This window comes from Homarus americanus, unplaced genomic scaffold (assembly GCF_018991925.1).
Source record: "Homarus americanus isolate GMGI-L3 unplaced genomic scaffold, GMGI_Hamer_2.0 scaffold39158, whole genome shotgun sequence".
NCBI classification, from domain to species: Eukaryota; Metazoa; Arthropoda; class Malacostraca; order Decapoda; family Nephropidae; genus Homarus; species Homarus americanus.
In genome coordinates, this window is record NW_024740795.1 from 225,274 (window position 1) to 250,000 (window position 24,727).

The window sequence follows — 24,727 nt, forward strand, 5'->3', positions numbered from 1 at the left end:
ACCTTTGACTCTCCCTCAGTGACTAACTAACTCACTATCTGAGAGATTTTTCCTCCCTCCTCCATCTCCCTCTTTAATTCTTCCTACATTCCTTTCACGTTGTATCAGACCCTAACCTAACCTAACCTAACCTAACCTAACCTAACCTAGACCACGCCCTACCTCAATACAGGTGATTGAAAATGCCCTGTGCATCTGTAATAAATAACAATGTAGTTCTTCTTTAGTTTATACCTGCATTATTTATTATACCTTGTGTCACTTACAGTATATATATATATGACGTGGATATACTTTTTTATACTAATTTAAGTAGAATAAAGTAGATAGTAATGTAGGTATATCAATGTCGTTTTACTTTTGAGAAAAGATCATTACATTCAGAGGTTGTTAAGACATTGTACTCAAGGGATAAAGTCATCGTAATCAAGTGGCCAATTCATCGTACTCAAGAAGCTAAGATCATCGTACTCAAGTGGGATTAAGATCATCCGGTGATAATATGACACAATTAAGTTCTCAGTAATAACAGTTCCTGAAAGTTCCATAAAAAAGTATATATGTATATCTCAACAGTCCATATATATACACGGACGTCCATAATACCAACACTACCTCACTAGTCAGGAATCGAACCCTGGGCCTCTGCGCGTGAAGACCAAACGAATACGAAAGAACAAGAACATGCAATAAAGGAGGAAAATCAGAACACTGGATAAGCTAGTGAATGACCCTGATAATTAAAATACTATTATTACCACAGAGCCCAAGGGTCATAGTTAATATTACTGAAGCGTAGCGATTAGGATTACGTATTTGCTCGTTGTGTGGTAGTGGTTGGTGAAGGTGGTGGTGGTGATGGTGGTGGTGGTGGTTGTGAGGTGGGTGGGGGTGTGGCTGGTGGTGGAAGAGTTCGTAGGAGAGGAATGAGGAGGAGAAGGGAAGTAGGAGGTAAAAGAGGGGGAGGAGGAGAGATAATGAAGAAAGGGGGAGGGAGAGGACTGGAGGAGAAGGAAAAAGCGAAGAAGTAGGGAGAGAGAGAGAGAGAGAGAGAGAGAGAGAGAGAGAGAGAGAGAGCGCACAGGGGATGGCTGGAGGGAGAGAACAGGTGGAGAAGGAAAAGAAGATGAAGATGAAGAGGAGGAGGAGGAGGAGGACCTTGAGGCGTCGTGAGTGAGAAAGTGTGTGTGGGTGTGGTCCTGTGATAGTGGTGGTAGTGGTGGTGGTGTGGGGGGCGCCCTCTACCACTACCACCACCCCTTACTGCTCCACCACCTCATCATAATCTAACCTCACTACAGTTACTTCCAGACCACCTAACACGCCCACGGAAAACCGCCACATCCTCTTATGATTTACCCAGCGCCGCCCACAGAGTCAAACAACCATCAGTACCTCCCCACCAACCCTCCCCAGAACTCATAACCTGACGTGTGATTTGTTTTGATTCACAAAGGTAAATACTGTCGCTTTTTAAACACCTGATTCCTCTCCCTCCCCCTCACCCTACCCTACCCCACCCTATATTCCAATGACCTTTTAACGTATTCTAACCCTTCTTGTACCCCTCCAGAAGGTCTATAATCCACCCAGGCTTTATATAAGGGGAGGGGGGGTGGGTAAAAAAACACACGCAATGGGCCCACAAAAAAGAGTATGAAATTAGTTACTCGTTTATTCTATTGTGATCCTTCTTCTACCCTCTTATAAGGTCGATAATGTGTTTTAATTTATTTATAAGGGAGGTTAAGAACATGATAGGGTCACTGAGACGAAAGAGGACTAAAGGTATTCAAGAGGCAGTGCTGTTTCCCGTAGCTTTAGGCGCTGTCGTCTGGGTTGGGTTAGTTGTCGAAGGTGCTGGCGGCGTTGTTATTGTCGTGTTATTTATTTTATTTGTCGTCACTGTTGCTGTTTTCGTTGTTGTAGTTGTTGTCGTCATTATCGTTATTGTCGTCGTCATTATCGTCATTGTCGTCGTCATTATCGTCATTGTCGTCGTCATTATCGTCATTGTCGTCGTCATTATCGTTATTGTCGTCGTCATTATCGTCGTCATTATCGTCATTGTCGTCGTCATTATTGTCATTGTCGTCGTCATTATCGTCATTGTCGTCGTCATTATCGTCATTGTCATCGTCATTATCGTCATTGTCATCGTCATTATTGTCATTGTCGTCGTCATTATCGTTATTGTCGTCGTCATTATCGTTATTGTCGTCGTCATTATCGTCATTGTCGTCGTCATTATCGTCATTGTCGTCATTATCGTCATTGTCGTCGTCATTATCGTTATTGTCATCGTCATTATCATCGTCCCCTTAAAACAGATACTCCCATATAAGCTTTCGTTCCATTATCTTAATTATCAAACCCCTTATCTTGCCTTCAAACCCCCTTAACTATAAAACCCCTTTAACCAACTATTAAAAAAAAAAACCCTTAACCCCTTGAGTACGAGGACTTAACCCCCTGAGTACAATACCATCGTACTTAGGGGGATAATGCCATTGTAATCAAAGGCATAAGGTACTCAAGAACATGAATCATTGTACTCACAGGGGGAGACTGGCATAGTACTCTAGGATTTAACCGGACGAACGATTGCCTCCACTGGCGTTGCTCTTGTGTTGTTAGTGCTGAGGAAGAACCCTGGGGGAGACAAGAGAGAAGATATATGTATGTATGTAATAGGAGAAACGTAATGTAGGTGTGTCTCTTACGGAACATAAATCTCAAATTTCTACGGGAAAAGAGAAAGGGAAGAAGTGTTCCTAGTATTTATGGATCAATAAATATCATATGATTCCGTAAATACAAAAAAAATAAAGGGTGATGTTGGAAAGTATTGTATGGAGGTAAATGGAGAAAATTGTTTAATGGTTAATAGTGATTTTTATAAAGGGAGTAAAACAAGTGGGAAAGTATTATTTGGGAGAAAGTGAATTAGTTTACCGAATAATTAGGACGGAAAGAGTTTAATATAGCTATAACTATTTAATATTTTCATAGATGATGTTAGTTATAATGTATGGTGAATAATGACAAAAGTTTGGTGATAGGAGAGAGAGTGAATGACCAAGAAGAAGATGTAATGATGATATTGAAAATGTGAGAATGGTGGATATCCAGGAATAGCATGAGTGGATAGCATGGTGGCCAGTGTTATGAGGTGGTGGAGGTACTGGTCATGTTTTAAAGGGTCTTGTTGTGGGAAGGATGTTGGAGAGTAGTGAAGATTTACTTATAGCTGTTAAAGAATCAATGAGTGACAAAAAATGATGGGAGAATGTGTATGTGTGTGTGTGTGTGTGTGTGTGTGTGTAGGCGTGTGAGTGTATGTATGTGTGTGTGTGTAGGCGTGTGAGTGTATGTATGTATGTCTGTTTTTCATTCCCTTTACCTCATATTAGTCCAGAAAAAAAACACTATAAACAGACAGACAGACAGACAGACAGACACACACAGACAGACACAGACAGACAGACAGACAGACACACACAGACAGACACAGACAGACAGACAGACAGACACACACAGACAGACACAGACACAGACAGACAGACAGACAGACACAGACAGACAGACAGACACACACACACAGACAGACACAGACACACACACACACACACACACAAAGGTTAAAAATCCCCCTTATAAAGAGTTTGTTCACCAATACTTACCATCACTACCTGTATAGAAAAGGCCAATTAATATCACCACACACGCACACCTCTGTACCTGCTACATGTTGCTATTGTAACTACCTGATATAATGGTAATGTTTAGGTATCATTATGGCTCAATAAATTACACTACAGGTACAGTTTGTGGTCAAGGAGGTGCAAGTACTGTAGCTGATTGCTCTCTCTTTGTCGATATGTCTGATTGGTTTGGCGTTTTGATCGGTCTGCTTGTCTTTATTTCTGCTTGTTTGTCTGTCATTATGTCTGTTTGGGTGTCTGTCTGTCTGTCTGTCTGTGTCTGTCTGTCTGTGTCTGTCTGTTGTTCTTTCTATCTGTCTTTTCACATATTAGGTTTTGTTGTCTAGCTGTGGGTGATTTAGAGAGAGAGAGAGAGAGAGAGAGAGAGAGAGAGAGAGAGAGAGAGAGAGAGAGAGATGAAATGAAAACCCACACTCATCCCACCAACACACTTACACTCCTTCAAGTCAATGGGAGTACTCATGTCTTATTCACTCTCACACACCACACTCTGTTTACACTCCTGATTGAATACACTTAAGTGCTTCCCCTCATCCCCTCCCTCCCTCCCCGCCCCCACGAGGTTCCCAAGAGTCTGAGTGGCCAATCGTAATAAGTGCAAAGTGTGTCTTGAGTGCGAATGAGCGTCACTCCTACACACTGTTGATACTAGGGCAAGGAATACACTTAAGTATGACTTCAAGTGATCAGAGATTTCCAAGTGTGTCTTTAAGTATGTCGTAAGTGCATACATTAACTTGAAGCAGTATTTTCAAATGTGTGTATAATGTAACTGGGGGGAATTGAATTGCTTTTAAAGTCATCGTATTTTTCCTATTTTCTTTGGGTATTTTTTTATAAGTTTCTTCTTCTTCTTCTTCTTCTTCTTCTTCTTCTTCTTCTTCGTTATTTATTCATTTATCCTTACTACATTTTTCGCCAAGAATGGACACAAAAATATCTTCGTTTTTCGTATTATTCTTCAGTATTTTTCTTGTTCGTGAAATATTTGTTTTTTTTTGGCAGTGAGACGAAGCGCTGTAGTCTTGAACGTAATGTATCGTGTACTGTACCGTCGTCATAACGCAACTGCATCGTAACTTTATCGTAAATGTACCGTGAATGTATTGTAACTGTACCAAAACTGTGCCTTACTCATTACTGCTCAGCAAAATGCACTGGGAAATTAACTTACGAGGTTATTTACTGTATATCAAAAGCCCATTATATAATTTGTCCCAAGAATTGTTTCATATCCTATAGAAGAAACTGCTATTAAAGAAGGAAGGTAAAAATGAACGGTTTGCTGTACTATTAATTGTTCACGAGGTTATTGTGAAATGTGTTGGGAAAATTTGTACCAGAAAGAAGTGCCTGAGATCTGGGATTTACAGGTAAGATTAGGTTAATGTTAGGTTAAGTTCATTCTACAGGTGTGTCCATTCTCCAGGTGTGTCCATTCTACAGGTGTGTCCATTCTACAGGTGTATCTCGCTTACAGGTATCCTCGCAGTGATGTATGATGACTGACGTGTACTCAAGCTACACACACACACACACACACACACACACACACACACACACACACCTCTCAAGGCGACACTCTTGAAGTTATCATCAATCTCCCTGAACTGTGACAAGCACATCATAATTACTGCATGACGTTGACAAGCTGGTCATGCACGTTCTGAAGGGCGTCCCAGGTAGGAGGAAGCTCACGCCCTTGCAGAGTGCCGGAGGGGCGTGGCACTACCGAAGGAGACCCGCTGACTCCTACCTGCGTGACTCGGGTAAGGCGAAGGAAGGAGTAGGATTTATTGCGGTATTTTTATGTTAGTCTCTCTCTCCCTCTCTCTCTCTCTCTCTCTCTCTCTCTCTCTCTCTTATTTTTTCTTTACTTCCTCTCCTTTCTTTTATTCACATTCTCTCGTTCTTCTTTCTCTCTCTTTTAACTATCACTCTTTCTCTCACTTCCTTCCTTCCTTCTTTCCTTCCTTCCTTCCTTCCTTCCTTCTCTTTCTCGCCCACTTTTCTTTTTCCTCTGTTCTCACCATTTACATACAAGATCGTTATCCTCAAAAAATGCTATTAATTGAAGGCTTTGGAAGTAATGTGTAGCTGTTACCATGACTTGTAACTGTTACCACGTCGTTACTACTGTTACCACGTCATTACTACTGTTACCATACCATATCAACCTCAACTACATCAGAGTAGTAATCGACCAATGAGCAGTAACGATCAAACAAACCTTTACAACACCCAAAACTACCAAGAGAATCCACCTAACAAGACACACAGACACGCAAGAAGAATGTTAAAGGTCAAATAAATCACAAAATAACGGAATGGATGATATGCACAAATGACACTATGGCGAGGGATTAAGAAAGAGTGATTTATGACGATGTGGGTGATGGTTCGAGTGTTAGGTGTGCACTTGAGGGGGAGATGGTCACGCTTAAGGGGAAATAGTGTGATTCAGACTCATACTAAACGTGATTATTGGTTCGTATAGTGTGAATTAACCTCGTATAGTGTGAATCAACCTCGTATAGTGTGAATTAACCTCGTATAGTGTGAATCAACCTCGTATAGTGTGAATCAACCTCGTATAGTGTGAATCAACCCCGTATAGTGTGAATCAACCTCGTATAGTGTGAATCAACCTCGTATAGTGTGAATCAACCCCGTATAATGTGAATCAACCTCGTATAGTGTGAATCAACCTCGTATAGTGTGAATCTGGTGACGTAGCATATATATATTGTAATACCAGAAGGCTTTTGTGGGCTATTGAAGGTCAAGCATTCCTTTTATGTAGTGAATATGTAAATTAAGGTCACGAGGAAGTGTATGTATGTGTGTATGTATGTGTGTATGTGTGTGTGTGTGTGTGTGTGTGTGTGTGTGTGTGTGTGTGTGTTTGTTTGTTATTTCTGGCCTTTCCTTTTTCCTACATACTTCATGCATCATTGTCTTGTAATTTTTCTTTCTTTCTTGAGTTTTTTTTTCCGTGTCTCATGATTCACCTCTTATCCTCACATATAACTGGAGAGGAATATAAGGGAGAGACAGGAAGACAGAAATAATAACTTTAGGAGAAGGAATTGTAAGAAAAACCTGTGTGTAAATTTTCCTTCCAAGTCCCTCTATCCTAACCTTACCTAACCTAACCTAACTTAACTTAACCTAACTTCCACGAACTTAATGACGTTATACTTTTTTTATTTAATAAGGTAAATTTAGTCTGGGTGAAGTTGATTGCTATAAATTACCCTGATAGCCAAGTTGATTCCACCTTCATTTACACAACTTTCCTATTCACATTTTCACATTATTTACAAACATTTACATTATTTTCCCCTTTGTTCGTTTACAGTATAACTATCATATTGATCTAAGTTTAATTGAACCTTTTACTGAAACTGAACAAAATAACATTGATGAACTGTATACATAACATCGGGTTGCGAGTTCTGAAGTGGTCGATCTAGATATGAAATAGTTACACCAACTCAGTGAAGAAACAATGGATAACTTGGCTCTCTACTCCATCAAACTACTGAAGAACTCCGCCCGTGACACACCCACACACACACACACACACACACACCCTCCACTCAACAGCTCACCACAGTCAACCTAACCTCTAACCCAACCTCTAACCTAACCTAACCTCTAACCCAACCTCTAACCTAACGCAACCTCTAACCTAACCTCTAACCCAACCTCTAACCTAACCTAATCTAACCAAACCTAACCTAACCTAACAATTACGACATATAAAATTCCCTTCACGAAAAACAAAAACATGATACCATAATTAACTCCTACACGCCCAACAAATTCAGAAAACAATCACAAAAAACAAAAAAAAAACATCAGCTGATCAAAACAACAACATGGAAGTCCTTACCATTGGGTGTTATTGTAAATCCGGTGTTTGTTTGTAGGTTTTTGTTTGTATACTCGCTGGAGGTGTGAGGCAGCTACTGACGGAGGTGTGAGGCAACTACTGACGGAGGTGTGAGGCAGCTACTGACGGAGGTGTGAGGCAGCTACTGGACGGAGGGTGTGCTACTGACACTGTGTGAGTGAGGCAACTGACCGGAGTGAGGCACACGACGGAGGTGTGAGGCAGCTACTGATGGAGGAGGCAACTACTGACAGAGGTGTGAGGCAGCTACTGATGGAGGTGTGGAGGCAACCACTACTGACGGAGGTGAGCAGCTACTGACTACTGCTACTGGAGGTGTGAGGCAGCTACTGACGGAGGTGTGAGGCAGCTACTGACGGAGGTGTGAGGCAGCTACTGACGGAGGTGTGAGGCAACTACTGACGGAGGTGTGAGGCAACTACTGACGGAGGTGTGAGGCAGCTACTGACGGAGGTGTGGGGCAGCTACTGACGGAGAGGGACAGGAGCCACTGGTCAAACTCCTACAGGAATGAATATCTGATTGTAACTCTGTCTCTTACCCTCACACCACCTCCTCCCCGATCACTTGGTTATAGAGTACTGACCATATGCCCTCGTAAGATTCACCGCCTCGTGTCTGACTGAACTAGTAAACACAACAGGTGAACTGGACAATTACTAACCATCGTTAACGCGTGGCTACTTCTATATGTAAATCCGTATGGTAATATTTTTTTCGTTTTACCTTCATTAAAACATTGATTTTATTTGCCATGATAAAAGTTGTTAATGGTCTGTTTATTTTATGGCTGTATAATATTCCTAGTTATTTATTTTATTGTGTATTAAGTTTCAGTGGTTTGGTAATATCACCTGATGTCTTAAAATAACTTAATTATTACTTTTATGTATAATTTTAATGTATTTTGAGTATTTAATTTTTTTTTATAATTTTACAACTTTACGCAACATCTCATTGCCATTAACCTTCATTTTTGAAACTAATTACATTATCTTGCTCTTAATTCTCGCTTCTGTTCTTCCTATTATCGTTTCGTTCACAGCTTCCCTGTCGAGGTGAAGAATAATACCATATATTTATAAGAATTCAAGAAACACTGAGTCATTGTGTTGTGTTTTCTAAGAGGAGGGTGAAGATTTGTCACCTTACATACTGCTTCAGGGGTTAAAATAACATAGTGATTTGTTATTAATTTTTTTACCTGTTGAAGATAAGAAACTACAAGGACAAACTCATCTCAAGATACACGTGTTTATATGTGTTTATATGTGTTTATATGTGTGTTTATATACGAGATGTGTATTCTACTGACTATGAGAAGTTAGCGTTAGGTTGATGAGTCTTTCCTCAGCTCAAGTGAATTTAGTTGAGATTAACCCTATGTCTGAATACATACACGTACACGGGTAGACACTTACACAGATAAGCGTACACGGGTAGACACTTACATAGATACACGTACACGGGTAAACACTTACATAGATACACGTACACGGGTAGACACTTACATAGATACACGTACACAGGTAGCCACTTACATTGATACACGTACACAGGTAGCCACTTACATAGATACACGTACATGGGTAGACACTTACATAGATACACGTACACGGGTAGACACTTACATAGATACACGTACACGGGTAGACACTTACATAGATACACGTACACGGGTAGACACTTACATAGATACACGTACACGGGTAGACACTTACATAGATACACACTACACAGGCAGACACTTATACAGAATCACTTACAAAGACACACACTTACATAGAAACATACTTACATAGATACGTGCTTATAGAGACAAACACCTGCTTGATACATACACTTATATAAATACACACTTATACACACTTACATGGCGACACACTTAAATGCTCAAGCAAGTACACTTACATAAAGTCATACTTATATAAGCACTTTTATAGTGGTGCACTTAGGCAAAGGTACACTTACACAGACACACTTAAGGACACACTTTCATGAGACCACACTTAGACGGACACTTAAGGAGAGTTACACTTACACAGACACTTAAATGGAATTACACTTACAGAGACACACTTAAAGGAGACACTGGCATAAAAACTCACAATGACACAGACACACACACTCAAGCCAACAAAGACACAGACACACACACTCAAGCCAACAAAGACACAGACACACACACTCAAGCCAACAATGACACATACACACACACTCAAGCCAACAATGACACAGACAAACACAATTACTCAAACAAAAACAGCAAAACAGTGTGACAAGAAAAAAAGAAGAAGTTATTTGCATATTTTTACCCACAAATAAGTTTCCATTTTTTGGGGTGGATGATCATCTCCAGGTGATGTTATGATTACCTGTTAATAAAATCACTATACCAATACATTTAATTAATAGAGTTTGTTTAGTCTAATGCCCCAAGTTACTTAGTAAGAAAGGCAGTTAGCAAGTTCGTGGGGGTAAATATAAACAAAGTAGGAACTGTGTTAGATGATCCCATTGTAAAGTACGGATACAGTTTAGGCAATAAATATAAGAATGTAAATACCGGTAAAGTCTGTCAAGTACTTACATGTAAATAGATAGAACTGTGTAGGATGGTATTGGAAAGTTGTAGGTCAGTCAATCGTTTCAGAGTTTGTAGGCTAAATATCTACTAAGTAAACATACAATTTATGAGCGTTGGTTAATATTTATAGATGTAAGTCTTAGCATTACACAGAAGTAAACAAATTAAATACATAGAAATACTAAGAAATATGAATGACAAACATAGATATGGAGAGAATTAACTAACAAAATAAAAGAACTGTTTCATCACATCGAGAAAGTCTCTTAATCACATTTCATCTCATCCCGCACAGTTCCCTAGACATTCCTTCGACTTCAGTCCAAAAAGTAAATAAAACACATTAGTACTTTGCCATTTTAATCATTCTAACTTTCATAATTACATATCTACAGATTCTTTATATATATATAAATATTTTGTAACAAAAACAGAATTTATATATATATTTTTTTTACAGAGTGAGATCTGAGATGGCCCGTGTGTTATAAGAGGTGAAGGAGGGTGAACTAAGGTAAAGCCATAGTCAAGGATGGTGTAAGACTCATAATCCTACAAGAAATAAAGGATAATGAGACTTATTGATGGTAAAAAGGGGGTTTGTTGACATAACGAAGCTCAATTGACATGATAGCAGCTAAAGTGACATGAAAGGAGCTCACTTAACAGGGTAAAATGACCTTAAGTGATATCATATAATGACCTCAATTGACATGATAGGAGCTCAACTGACATGATAGGAGCTCAACTGACATGATAAAAGCTCAATTAACTTGATAGCAGCTCAATTGACGTGATAAAAATGACCTCAATTGACATGACAAAAGGATCTCAATTGAAATGATAGAATGACCTTAATTGACATGATAAAATGACCTCAATTAACATGATATGAGCTTAATTAACATGATATGAGCTCAATTGACATGATAGGAGCTTAACTGACATGACATGAGCTTAATTAACATGATAGCAGCTCAAGTGACATGATAAAATTACCTTATTGATATGATAAAACGAATCCACTTGACATGTTAAAGAAAAAAATTACTGACATGCCTTAAACTACCAATAAAAGAGAAAGAATAAAAACAGTAAAAACAACAGGAATTACCATGATATCTTCCCTCCCTCCCCCCCTCCCCCCTCCTCTCCCCAAGCGGTATAGTCAGTCAGCTACGCGTCTTCTAGTGACAATAACGCCCCTTTAAACCGTAGTTATAGAATTAACTAACTACGCCATTTCCTTTTTCGTTGTTGTATGTAGTGGTATTGTATTTTCTTATCGCTATCATGGTTTATTTTTTATTTTTTCGTCCGGTATTGAATGTGATTAAAACAACAAGGAAGGTTTAAGTTTATCTAAGACGTCATATTGTATTAGGATAAAAGTTACCCTAATTCATCGTCAGGATTATCCATAAAATACCCCCAAAAGAGAAAATCAGATGAGTCGATGAAAGTCACCAACTCCCACGGGATCAACCATTAATAATTACACACAGATAATAAATATTTTTAGAGAGATTGTCTTGCCACTTCTGAATCATCGTCCGTCGCGTCCTACTTGTTGTTGTCAAGGAGAGACACGTCCACTCACCACTACCATTTTGTGGAGTCACATCCTCTAGCCACAAGCTTCGACTCCACAAAATTGCATTCGAATACGTGAGTCGTCCACATGACTGATTCAGAGGTGTTGAAGGTCTGAAGTAACGGGCCAACAGGGAAATACAATTGATTCTGTCATTTTGATGTATATATATAGAGAGAGAAGGAGTAAGAGTGGGGATTATTTTTACAGTTCTAATCGTATACTGTCCATGGAAAACACATAATTAACGTTGACAGATAGAAAATATAAATCTATATATATTATCAAATGCACATATTTTTTTTTGAATATTTATAAATATACATAATAAAAGTTCTTTCTTCTTGTTTAACGCTATACAGGTCAAGGAAATATGTATTACTGATGATCATGATTTGAGAGATAGAATACAAATATATTTATATATATCGGAGTTTCTTGTACTTTCACGGTGAGGGAGAAGCCGTGAGCAGCAGCCCTGACGGTGTAGGTGAAGGAGGCAGCCCTTCCCTCCCTCCTAGCTCTCTGTCAGGTCGCAACAGTGTAAGCGTCTCCTATCGAACTTCAGGAGTGAGGTGCAGGACTGTGCTTTAAAACTGATCTTCAAGACTATGATTCAAGATTAAGCTTCAAGATGGAGGTTTAGATTCCAGGATGGATTTTCAAGTTTAAGCTTTAAAGTCATTCATAAACACATGCCTCGTCTACACCTGTCCAGCATGCTGTTCAGACATCTCTCCCACCTGTAATTAGCCTCTTATTGCAAGGTAGTTACTGAACACGGAACACCTGTGCACGTTAGCCACATAAACACGAAGCTCTGAGCACGTGAGCCACATAAACACGAAACTCTGAGCACGTGAGCCACATAAACACGAAACTCTGAGCACGTGAGCCACATAAACACGAAACTCTGAGCACGTGAGCCACATAAACACGAAGCTCTGAGCACGTGTTCACACTACTTCGTGACCTTAGAGTACATGTGCACGAAACACAGAGCACGTGAGCACAGAGCACGTGAGCACAGAGCACAAGAGCCCAGTAATTACAGGATTGGCCTCATTATTCTCTCACGGTCGCCGGCACTTGTGAGGGTCACCCACTCAGCCACACCCCCGGATTATATATTCACGTATCCGCGGGTTGACTTGTATGCCCGCGAATTATTAACATATCCGCAAAATACCTGTAAATAATTCCCATATCCGCTGAGTACATCTATACCAGCGAGTAGTTACATCCACAAATTACCCACATATCCGCGGATTACGTCTTTACCCGATAATAATCCTCAAGAAGTGAGTTGCGGATGTGTTTGGGATTATCCACAGATTATAATACCCGCGAACTGTACATGAGCGAGTTAACTATTATACCCGCAAACCTTCACGTATCGGCAGTTGACATAGATACCCGCTACCCGCCAAATATCCGCACAGGAACGAACTATCGTCAGACTTGCGGCTTTTTTCACCTTAGCAAAAAATCTAATCAACAGGTAATTTATTTATTTACTCGTATATACAATATCCTCAACACTTCCGCGAATTATACTCACGATCATCGCCAAATTATACTAAACATTCGCCAATTATATCAAAAAATTACAAACATGCAAACTAACATTATTAATTTAACATTTGGTCAATTATACAACATCTTTCTATAATAATCGAATGAGTTTACACCCTTTTTTTACATTTATGTGTGGTTTACAATACATATTTACCGTCAGTTTACAATAGCTTACAATAATTTCCTTTTCACGTAATGTTATCACCATAATAATTCTCATTTAAGATATATGATGTTTTTCACTTTATTTCTTTTCTTTTCGTTTTTTTCGTTTAATTTCGTAATTTTTCTATTTCGTTAACTTTCGCTATTTTTTATTTTCATTATATTTCGTCACTTTTCATTTTCATTGTAGTTCGCCACATTAATGAACGAAACTATATTATAATTTCAAGAAACATCTTCATTAATTGTTCACCTTCCTTTATTAATTATTTATCTCGGTTCTATTTCGGGTTCAATATGATGAGAAACACACAGACACACCTTAACACCTCATATTTCTCATCACCTCAACACTCTCGCAATATTTCGTGGTGTTTCCCAGATAATCGACTTTTTTTTTTATGCACTTGATTTATCAGGGAATTCAGAGCTTTTTCACCTTTGCTTCGTCAGGGAATTTGCAACAGGTCAGGTCAGTTATTTTTTCCCTTATTGCATTTTCACTTATTTTCATCCAGTATATTTTATCACCAGTCAATAGAAGTTAAAAATATATTTTCAGATTGTTATTTTTTTTTCTCGTGATTTTAACGTTTTTTTTCCTTCTCTTTATTAAACTTTATATTCAGTCAGTAATACATAAGTACACAAGATACATTTGAGACAACACATTGTTTCTAACTACATGTCGTATTATGTATCTTTACAACAGCACACAATAGGAAGATGAACGATAAATTGAACAGTTTTCTTGTTTTGTTTGGTTTTTGTAACAATTTGCGTCAGTTCGACAGAAGCATAATGCTTGTCACCGCGTCAGCAGCAACACTCGCTGTGACGTTTTATTGTAACAAATAACTATTCTTGCTTCACAGTCTTACACACTTGACAAAAATAGAAGCGTTCGTCCACACCCACATGACACTCCGGCCAAGCACGAGGCACTTGCAAAATACCTTCACAATTGTATATAAGAACTTCTAACACCTTGAGGATTCTTTTTTTTTGTTAACGATCAGGATTTACAAAACCTACAGCACACTTGTTCCATCATAACTTGGGAGGATTCGGTAGGATTCTTGACACGTGGGTCTGTTGAACACTTCCTCTTACTTACTTGTAGCTTGTGAAGACGAGAGACCGCCTGGTATTCATGACACCTGTAGCTACTTGTTAATATTAAAGAGTTAACAGGTTTTGTCTTTCACTTGTACCATGTTTACAGGTAGAATTTGCAGGAACCTCAAACATTTGTAATTTTCACTGAGGAACTAATATGAGGAGGTGACTTGTACAGCTGCCAGTACACAGACCAGGGCTGTGTTGACATTGGTTGTGGTATTTGTAGGATCCTTATATATCTGTACTGAGGATCTGGCTACACTTGTACTCTGTTGCCGGTATACGGTGGCTCTCACAAGATGCCCAACACTTGCACCATCTTTTCAGCAACACGTGAGGTTCTCGCGGCCCTCACACCTCCACCATGTTGTCCCCCGCGGCGGTAGAGGCTGCAGTTTCGGTGTTGATGGAGGCAGGCGTGATGGTCACTTCGCACGAGACTTGTCTATCTTCACCACACCCATCTCCTTCCTCTTCTTCTTCCTCTTCCTCGTCTTCATTCTCAACATCAATGTCTTCTTCCTCTTCGTCTTGGACTTCTGGAGGAGGTGATTGGATTGGTGAATACGTACGAATGTCAGTGGGAGGAGATAAGGTGGAGTGAGTGAAGGAGGCGGAGAGAGAGGCAGAGAGGGAGGCACTAAGGGAGTGGCTGAGGGCTGAGTGTGAGGAAATGGGTGTCAGAGGTGGCGGTGCCGGCCCTCTCCAGCTCTCATGGGAAGGTTTAGGAAGTAATAGCCGTCGGTGTCCGCCGTCCAGGATAGTGGGTCCGTCTGACTCGTGTTTCTTCATGTGTCGGTCGAGGTTGGTCTGCTGGCCGAAGGCTCGCTCACACAAGCGACACTTGTAAGGCTTCTCCTTGTTGTGAATGTTCCGCACGTGACGCTGCAGGTTGGACGAGATGCTGAACGACCGCTCACAGAACTTACACTTGTAGGGCTGCTCACCTGTGTGAGTCCGCAGGTGTCTCGTCAAGTTTGCTGATCGCGGGAACACTTTGCCGCAGAACTTGCACGAGTATCGTTCTCTAGGCTTAGAGTGATGTCCCAGACCACCTACCGCGATAGAACTCTCAGCAGGACGGCGTTCACTGAGGGCCTCATACAGCGCCGGGTGCCTGTGAGGGCCTGTGAGGGACGGGTAGCCCCTCACCAGGGGATACGGGTAGGTACGACCAGGGAAAGGTATGAGGGAGTAGTGGGGAGGTGTTAGCCCCGGACGTGTCCCCAGATGTGAAAACTGCATCTCCTTGCTGACGGAGGCGTAGAGGAGGGAGGAAGGTGGGAGGGGTCTCGGGTATAGGAGCGGCATCGGTGCCGTGGGGGTCAAGCTGTGAGGTACCGGGTAGGCCAGGCTTGAACAATCCGCCACTCGTCTTGTGATTCGGTCCGAGGATGTTGGGGACTCTGAACGCCCTGAGGATGACGGGGAAGGGAGAGCAGGGGCCGGGGACTCTTGAGGCAAGGACACCTGGAGTCCGGGAGCCTCGCGAGGTGAACTCCGACCAGGACTCGTCACAAGGTTCATGTTTTCATCCTCCATTGTCCGCCGTTTTTTAAAGTCCACTCTGAGGTCAAGTGGTTGGTCGGTGTCGGAGAGGTCGAGCGGTCGGGATGCTGAGGCCATACTCGACTCTCGGCCGGATTTAGAAAGATCAAAAGGCATGTCGGAGGCGGGGGTCGGTCCCTCCTGGTTGGTATGGTCCGTCACTCTCTCAATGGGTCGAAGATCTGGACAAGTGACTCCCATTTTCGGTGAGTCGAGGAGGGTATTGTGCGGACGTCGCAAGCGGCTGAGGGTGGTGTCGGGACACAGAAGTCGTGCAGGCTTGGTGGGCACGGGGCGGGCCGCCACGTGCAGCGCTGAAGGCTCCACGGGCCGAGGACACGACATACTGGGTGCTCTGGATGATGACGCAGGGTGAGGCTGTTTTTATGTTAGAAGGATGAAATCGTGCAGCCAGTAAAGGGCAGGAATGTGACGTCAGAACGACGAAGTTACGTCAGATGAGGGATGAAGTGACGTCAAACGGGCGAGGACGTTGTGGGAGGAGGACACCATGTATACGTTGAGGAGGTGGTGGGGGGGGACTCGGCACCGAGGACCAACATGAACGTCAGAGTTGCAGCGAGACAAAGTTACGGCAAGATGATGTGACGTACAGGAGCCCAAGGAGCACATCTGAGGGCAGGGGATGCTACGTAGATAGTGTGTGGATGCGACGTAAAAGTAACAATGTGACACGAAGAGGTGGGGAAGCGACGTAGAGGTGGGGAAGTGACGTAGAGGAGAGGATGCGACGTGAAGGGGACCAAAACACACGTCTGGGGAGGCCGGAGTCGTTGAGGAAGGGGCGGGGACACACGTCGGCGGGGAGGACGCTGAGCGACTGCCTGAAGCGTCTGACCTGTAAGAAGAAAACCACTATATTATTGTGTGTAGTGAGGACACCGGCGGCACGACACACCTCCCCACCACACACACACACACACACACACACACACACACACACACACACACACGTTAGGACACCACTACGAGAGGTTATAAGTGACTTGTTGTTTGAAAACTATCAGTGGGGAACCATAGTATCTGGCACCTCACACTAGCTACTCATAAAGGTGAGTGTGTGTGTGTGTGTGTGTGTGTGTGTGTGTGTGTGTGTGTTGAGGGAAAGTGCCGCGCCTCACACTACCTTGATCTTTACGCTGACCGCACCCCCACCCCCAGCACAACTGCAACTGCTTTTCTTTTTTTTTTTTTTTTTGTTCCTGTGAGTTGATGGACGATGACTCGCTTGACAATGCACTGGAGAAATTATACCTTTATTTATGATATTACCGCGATGTAAATCATAGTGAGATTTCATATGTATGTTAGTGGTGTGAGGTGGTGGTGATGGTTGGTGATAATGGTTGGTGGTGATGATTGGTGATGATAGGGGGGAAGGGGGGTATTCTGAGTGGCGATGGTGGTTGGTAATGTAAATGATGTTGTTGTTGGTGATGATGGTGATGGTGATCTGAGTGGTGATGGTGGTGTTGATGTGAGTGGTGGAAGAGATTTGAATTATTATTATTTATTTTTTTTCCTAAACGTCTGTCTCTTGGTGCCAGTGTTGTAGTTCTGGTTTCCCTTCCACCCCACACCACCCCTTCCAAGCTAATCTCCCCCTTTCCCTTCCAGTCCAGTCTCCCTCCTGCCCTTTCCATGAGTCTCATCTACATGCCCTTTCAATGTGCTGGTCTGGTCTGTCTTTCCCCCAACACCTGTCTTGTGAGTTGAGGCTTCCAGTAAGACTCTCAAGCTCCTTCAAGTGATGCTCTGAGACGCCTCCCACCATCCACTCAGACATATACCCTACCATCCATTCAGACATATACCTACCATCCACTCAGACATAGACCTACCATCCACTCAGACATATACCTTCCATCCACTCAGACATATACCCACCATCCACTCAGACATATACCCACCATCCACTCAGACATATACCCACCATCCACTCAGACATATACCCACCATCCACTCCAGACATATACCCACCATCCACTCCAGACATATACCCACCATCCACTCAGACATATACCCACATCCACTCAGACATATACTCACCATCACTCAGACATATATCTACCCCATCCACTCAGACATATACCCACTCAGACATATACCCACCATCCCTCAGACATATACCTACCATCCACTCAGACATATACCCCATCCACTCAGACATATACCCACCATCCACTCAGACATATACCTACCATCCACTCAGACATATACCCACCATCCACTCCAGATATACCCACCATCCACTCAGACATATACCCACCATCCACTCAGACATATACCCACCATCCACTCAGACATATACCCACCATCCACATATACACCATCCACCACCACCTCCACTCAGACATATACCCACCATCCACTCAGACATATACCTACCATCCACTCAGACATATACCCACCATCCACTCCAGACATATACCTACCATCCACTCAGACATATACCATCCACTCAGACATATACCCACCATCCACTCAGACATATACCTACCATCCACTCAGACATATACCCACCACAGACATATACCCACCATCCACTCAGACATATACCCACCATCCACTCAGACATATACCCACCATCCACTCAGACATATACCCACCATCCACTCAGACATATACCCACCATCCACTCAGACATATACCCACCATCCACTCAGACATATACCCACCATCCACTCAGACATATACCCACCATCCACTCAACCTATCCACCTCTCCCAAGTTGACTTCCCGGACGCATCATCTTTCTGCTCCTGCACCTTCGCTATCTACCTGTGCGGGTTTTTGTCTTTCACTATAAATTCTAACGTAATATGGCAGTCCAGTCCCTTTCACAACACAGTAACTGCTCTAGTGTTATCCTCCAGAATACATTTCCTTGATTACTGCGGCTTCCTGACTGTTTATACGACTGATTCCATTGTTATTATTCACATCAGTGTCTCACCCTGGAAGAGTATTCCATTACTACCAGGTTCCTCATCATCATTAAATTCCAGCACGACATCCAGAGACCTGCTCATGTGTGCCTCCTGGACCCTCCTACCCCTTCTCCCCCCCCCTCCCTCCACCCCCACTAGACCCTGGCCAGTTCTTTCAGGAAGTTTACTCACCTCTATTATTATTGTACCTGTGTACCTGTATACCTGTGTACCTGTATATCGAATTTCGCATTTATCTGTCCACTGAATGTGAGTTTATCTATTTGGGATGTTTTTTTTTTTTCTATTTTTATCAGGTTTTCTTCCATGAATTCTTACAATTGACTTCCTATGTCTTTCTTTGATTCTCCATTATCTACTTTTTTATTTAAGCCACTCCCACCTCACGTGCTCTGCCCTCGAGCCATCAGCCACAAAAACAACAACAAAACCTCAACCCAGTTCCTCAACTAAGAAAATCAACACAATCTTAGTTACATTTTTCAAGAGACTGGAGCTACAAGAAGTTGGTTCTGTTCTGGGTGAGTTTTAGACTAGACTCCAGCAGCGTCAAGTGGACTGTATTCCTCATCTTCCTTCCACTGGAGGACAAGTGCACTCCAGATCAATTCATATTCCACTGATTTGAAGGAGAGAAAACAGTCTCTATTACAGCGACTTCCATTGGACTGTGCTTATTGAAGTGAGGTCTGACTCAGTCTTTCTATCCAGTAGACTGGAAGGATAGTGAACACCAGTGAAGGCGACCAAGACCCTTCCAGTTCCGTGTAGCGAGTAGCGAGGACACCGCTACTGGTCTTTAAAAGCCACATGATTTACATCGGTGTATCATGGGTGTCTGGGTACAACAAAAAATGTTTCTTCAGTTAATTTTTCATTGTGTGTGTGTGTGTGTGTGTGTGTGTGTGTGTGTGTGTGTGTGTGTGTGTGTGTGTGTGTGTGTGTGTGTGTGTGTGTGTGTGTGTGTATGAGTGTTTCTTTATTTTATTTTACTTTAATGGTATATTAATTCATTCAAATGTTTAGCCACCTGAAGAAAGTCAGTTGTTTGCTCTTCATTTTTTTAAATTTTACGCAGGATCAGAAGACTGTGAGGGACGAGGCAAGAGAGTCTGACAGCAGCTCGTGACGCAGATGATCACCAGGAGACGCCCGAGGGAGCACCAGAGTCTCTCCGTCAGTAGTCAGTGATTCAGGTAGAAATAAAAGTCACCTACGGGCTCCTCAGACAAGCCGCGTCATTCTCATGCTGGCCTTGGCTGTTTGACTGGCCAACACAGACAGCAACACAAACAGTAACAACAAAAGTGGTAACGGGTACATAAACAGCAATGTTAAAGACAAAAATGGGACCAGCGACAACGGCAAAGGGAGCATAGTACTAACAGAAGCAACAACAAAACATACTGGCGGCAGGACCAGCAGGAGGAGCAAGAGGGACAAACAATGATCCCCAGAACACTTTTACTTCCTCTAGTGTAAACACCCCCCTTGGAGCACCTCAGCCAATGGCTTGAACCCAACTTCAATGGCGTCCTTTTTTCCAACTGTAACCAAGATGATTCGTCGGGAGGTAATGACAGCTCGAGCTATATTATGTGTGCAATTCAGGACGATCTCACATATTTCCCAGAGTTGCAGTCGTCCTTCGCCAGCAACAAATCACAGACATTTGTCAGAGACTCGATCATCGGCGGAAGCCTCACTATCACCACAACGGCCTTGTCGAACTGGAGGCACCAAGGCTGGCTGCTGGGGCCAACGAGGATTGTTGGATGTCTTAGCTGGCGGAGAGAGGAGCAGGAAAGATTGTGTAAAAGGGGTAAGGGTGAGAGAGAAACGCTTTAATATTATGGAAGGACGCGGAGAGAGATGGAATGACTGAAACTGCGCACACTGTTTGACCAGATACGAGAAAGGATGACTATACGGGGACAACGAAGACTGCACAAGTCTTAGGAAAGATAGGAGGACGGAGAGGAGTGACAGGGAAGAGTGTGTTGATGGTGATGGTGTTCTTCGGGCTCACTGCTCTTGCTGCAAAATCTTAGACGTGTCCTGTGTTCTGCACTTGTAACACACTATCATCATTAAGTCTGAGCTAAGTTTTCTGTATCACCATGAAGCTGAGGACAGCGCATCAAGACAATACACTAACATATGCAGCTGGAGCCTGAAGCAGCCAACAAACCATACCGTATTTTCTTCGTGACTCACAATCACGAACGTGACTCATAATCTTCGTCGTCTCATAACCTGAGACCACCAGGTGGACCCGCATGGCCACGCCTCCCCTGCTGAGGTGCTGAGTTGTGCCAATTTCCACTTTCAGGGACACAGATGAACGTGCATGTCCGACGTCCCTCCTTGATGTAAGAGTGACAAGGGAGAACGGAAGTTAATTGAAAAGTTGTGAATCACATGATGTTGAAGGATTTTAGTCAAGAATAAAAGATGTTGAGTTCATGGAGGATGATTCAAAGGTTATCTTTTTTTTTTACAATATTTTACATCTTTCGTCTCGCAGGAGAGTGGCTGAGATGTCATACCCTTGTCGTGCTCGTGACTGTGTGCACGTGCATATTTACGTGCCTGCCGCAGGGTAGTGGTGGCGTGGGTGTGCCGGACTGCACAAGGGCGTCGAGGCTATGACGATATAATCCCTGGGAATGTGATCCCAAGCTGGGAATGTAAATTGTAGCTTATTGAGGATATCCCGTGGGAGTCACAGCGCCCACGCCCGCTGGTGGTTGACGATGGCCTCACACAAGCACGACAGGTAGACCATTACTTCCCACGCCTCCTACAGGCTACCTACACTGCTTACGGTAGTGGAGGTCTTTCTGTCGCAGTTAACAGAGGACTGCGACACTCCCCTCCCCCCCCCCACCTCCTGCTGAGGGTTATCTACATGGCAAGCGGGGAAGTCCATGATCTCCAACACCCCACCTGGGCTTCTCATCCTTATTGCGGAAGTTGTTGTTCTTCTGCTGTAGTTAAGGAAGGTCATGAACGGTGGCTCCTGCCTTGAGGTAGTTGTCATGTTTCTGTTACGATTAAGACAAGGAAGGAAGATTTCTCACCCCCTATATACACTATTAACACGACCTACGGTTTGTCATCGTTTTATCATCCTGACGGGGAATTAGTGACAGTCTCCCACCTCCTCGTGATGCTCTTCATCTTTCCATCAAGAGTGAGAAAAATCCAGGATTATCGTCGACGCCTCAAGTGGGCACAAAACACTGGTGGTAGAGGCTGGAAGCTTTCAGTCACAGAAGGTCCAGGATCACGGTCAGAACCTCCACCGTGTTTTCTTCAGTCTGGCGCTAGTGTGTGTGTGCAGTGTTTGGGGTTTTCGCAACGCAGTTAGGGAAGGTTCAGGTCGACTTCCCAAGCTTAGTTAGGAAAGGTTTAGGCCCAATTCCCAAGCTTAGTTATAGGGAAGGTTTAGGCCCAATTCCCAAGCTTAGTTATAGGGAAGGTTTAGGCCCACTTCCCAAGCTTAGTTATAGGAAAGGTTTAGGCCCACTTCCCAAGCTTAATTTGGAAAGTTTAAGAACACTCCACAAGCTTAATATACTTTTTCTACACGACTTCCGGTAACTTAGGATGTTACATAATCTTCTCTCCAACACAACTGGGGAAAAGCTTGGGGCCACTTTCACGACTCAATTGTTACTTTAAACTTATATTAGATGGAATTTCGTTTTTACTTTGTTTTCTGTGTTTTTTTGTTTTGTTTTTAGTCAATTTGTTAAAAGTTTTATCGTTTTATCTGGAGTTTTTGAAGAGTTTGGATTATCCTATCATCATTTCATCTCCATCCTCTTCCCTTCCTTCTTTCCTCTTCCTCCTCTCTCTCCTCCTCACCCTTCCTCCTCACCCTTCTTCCTCAGCCTTCCACCTCTCCCCTTCCTCCTCTCCCCCTCCTTCTCTCTCCTTCTTTCTTTTCCCTTCCTTCTCTCCCTTCCTCCTCACCCTTCCTCCTCACCCCTTCCTTCTCACCCCTTCCTCCTCACCCCTACCTCCTCACCCTTCCTCCTCACCCCTTCCTTCTCACCCCTTCCTCCTCACCCCTTCCAGTGGTAGTTTATGGTAAGTCTAGATCAACAATCATCAATTCTGGGTAAAGACTCGGATAATATATCTATAATTACTCACAACCTGATAAACTTGCCCTATTTATTTTTTCTACCACATTATCAAGGTAAGTGTTTATCTTCTCCTGTTTGTGTCATAAGCGGAAAAAAAGCTCACCAAACAAGCAGTTCCTTCTTTAACCACCTGTTGTGAAGTCTTCCTACATAGAGATCAAGACTCCCATATTAATTCACTCCACGTTTTGTCGTGGTGAGGAGCGGCCTTCATCAAGCAGGAAAAATGTTGGGTATTTGTTCTTGTTTATTATTAGTTTTTACACGCTCGTTGGTCCGAATGATTGTCTTTCCTCAACCACGAAAACGTTATGATAGATCGTGAAAGAATCTATGTTAAAATAAGTATAACCTAACCTAACCTAACCTAATCTAACCTAACCTAACCTAACCTAACCTAACCTAAACTAAACTAACCTAACCTAACCTAACCTAACCTAGCTTAATTTAATGAACTAAAGTGAATCTAACCTAACCTAACCCAATAACTGTCAAATATTAAAAAAAAAAAAAAATTCAATGAGAAATTATTTTAGTATCACACCGCTCAGCCAAAAGATAGAAAACCTATGTCTTGAGTTAACACGCTGGCTGTGATTCTGTATGCAGCATTACGTTACATCATCTTAACTAAACTTGTATTAATGGTGCTGGGGTATAACTCATTTAATCCAGGCCATTAAGAAACCTTGAAGTCGGGTTATGTTATGTGTTATTGGAGTTTTTTTGACTTTCTCTCCCGTCCATCCGTTTATCTATCTATCTTCAGGGGAGATTTTTTAGACACGTGTTGTTCTTCAAGTGGCGATGGTCAGCACATCCTCTTCATCTCAATAAGTTACAAAAAAAAAGCACTTATTTTACTCTAATCCATTTTTCTATTCACCTCTCTCTCTCTCTCTCTCTCTCTCTCTCTCTCTCTCTCAATGTAAACGACCCCCTCACCACCCTTACCAGTCGTGCCTCGCTCCTGTCACTGTCTGTCACCTTAGGAACTGGATGACTGGTAACCACTCAAATTCTCTCTGCCGGGTCAATGGTCAAGGGAGTTAAAGACTGTGTACTAAAAAGAATGGGAGTGACTGGTTGTAATGTTGAGTGACTGGTTGTGGTGCTGAGTGACCCGGTCTAATGCCGAGTGACCCAGTCTAATGCTGAATGACTGATTGTGGTGCTGAGTGACCAGTTGTAATGTAGAGAGAGAGAGAGAGAGAGAGAGAGAGAGAATCACAAATGACTCTCGCTAATTTACTCTCAGTTTCTGTTATTCCTCACAATATTCTCTTAATTCCATTTTTTTTCTCTCTCATAAATTTATCTTTTAATTTCTATTCTTCCTTTGTCTCGTCTCTCTTGCATT

The 24,727-nt window shown here is 42.5% G+C and overlaps 2 protein-coding genes across 2 annotated transcripts in view; both read right to left on the reverse strand.

Moving 5' to 3' along the window:
- Positions 1–1,892: 1,892 nt before the first annotated feature.
- LOC121875534 (prostatic spermine-binding protein-like) lies at positions 1,893–4,188 on the reverse strand. The gene is made up of 2 exons (XM_042380114.1): positions 4,161–4,188; positions 1,893–2,320 (listed from the first exon to the last, which is right to left on the reverse strand). The coding sequence occupies exons 1-2, from the start codon at positions 4,186–4,188 to the stop codon at positions 1,893–1,895; spliced, it is 456 nt and encodes a 151-aa protein (XP_042236048.1).
- Positions 4,189–12,003: 7,815 nt separating this feature from the next.
- Positions 12,004–24,727, reverse strand: part of LOC121875546 (histone-lysine N-methyltransferase PRDM16-like) — a 161,466-nt gene continuing 148,742 nt past the window's right edge. Inside the window, exon 5 of the mRNA XM_042380127.1 lies at positions 12,004–17,097. Within this exon, the coding sequence (XP_042236061.1) occupies positions 15,042–16,583 (1,542 nt within the window). The 5' untranslated portion in view covers positions 16,584–17,097 and the 3' untranslated portion in view covers positions 12,004–15,041. The remainder of the gene's footprint in view (positions 17,098–24,727) is intronic.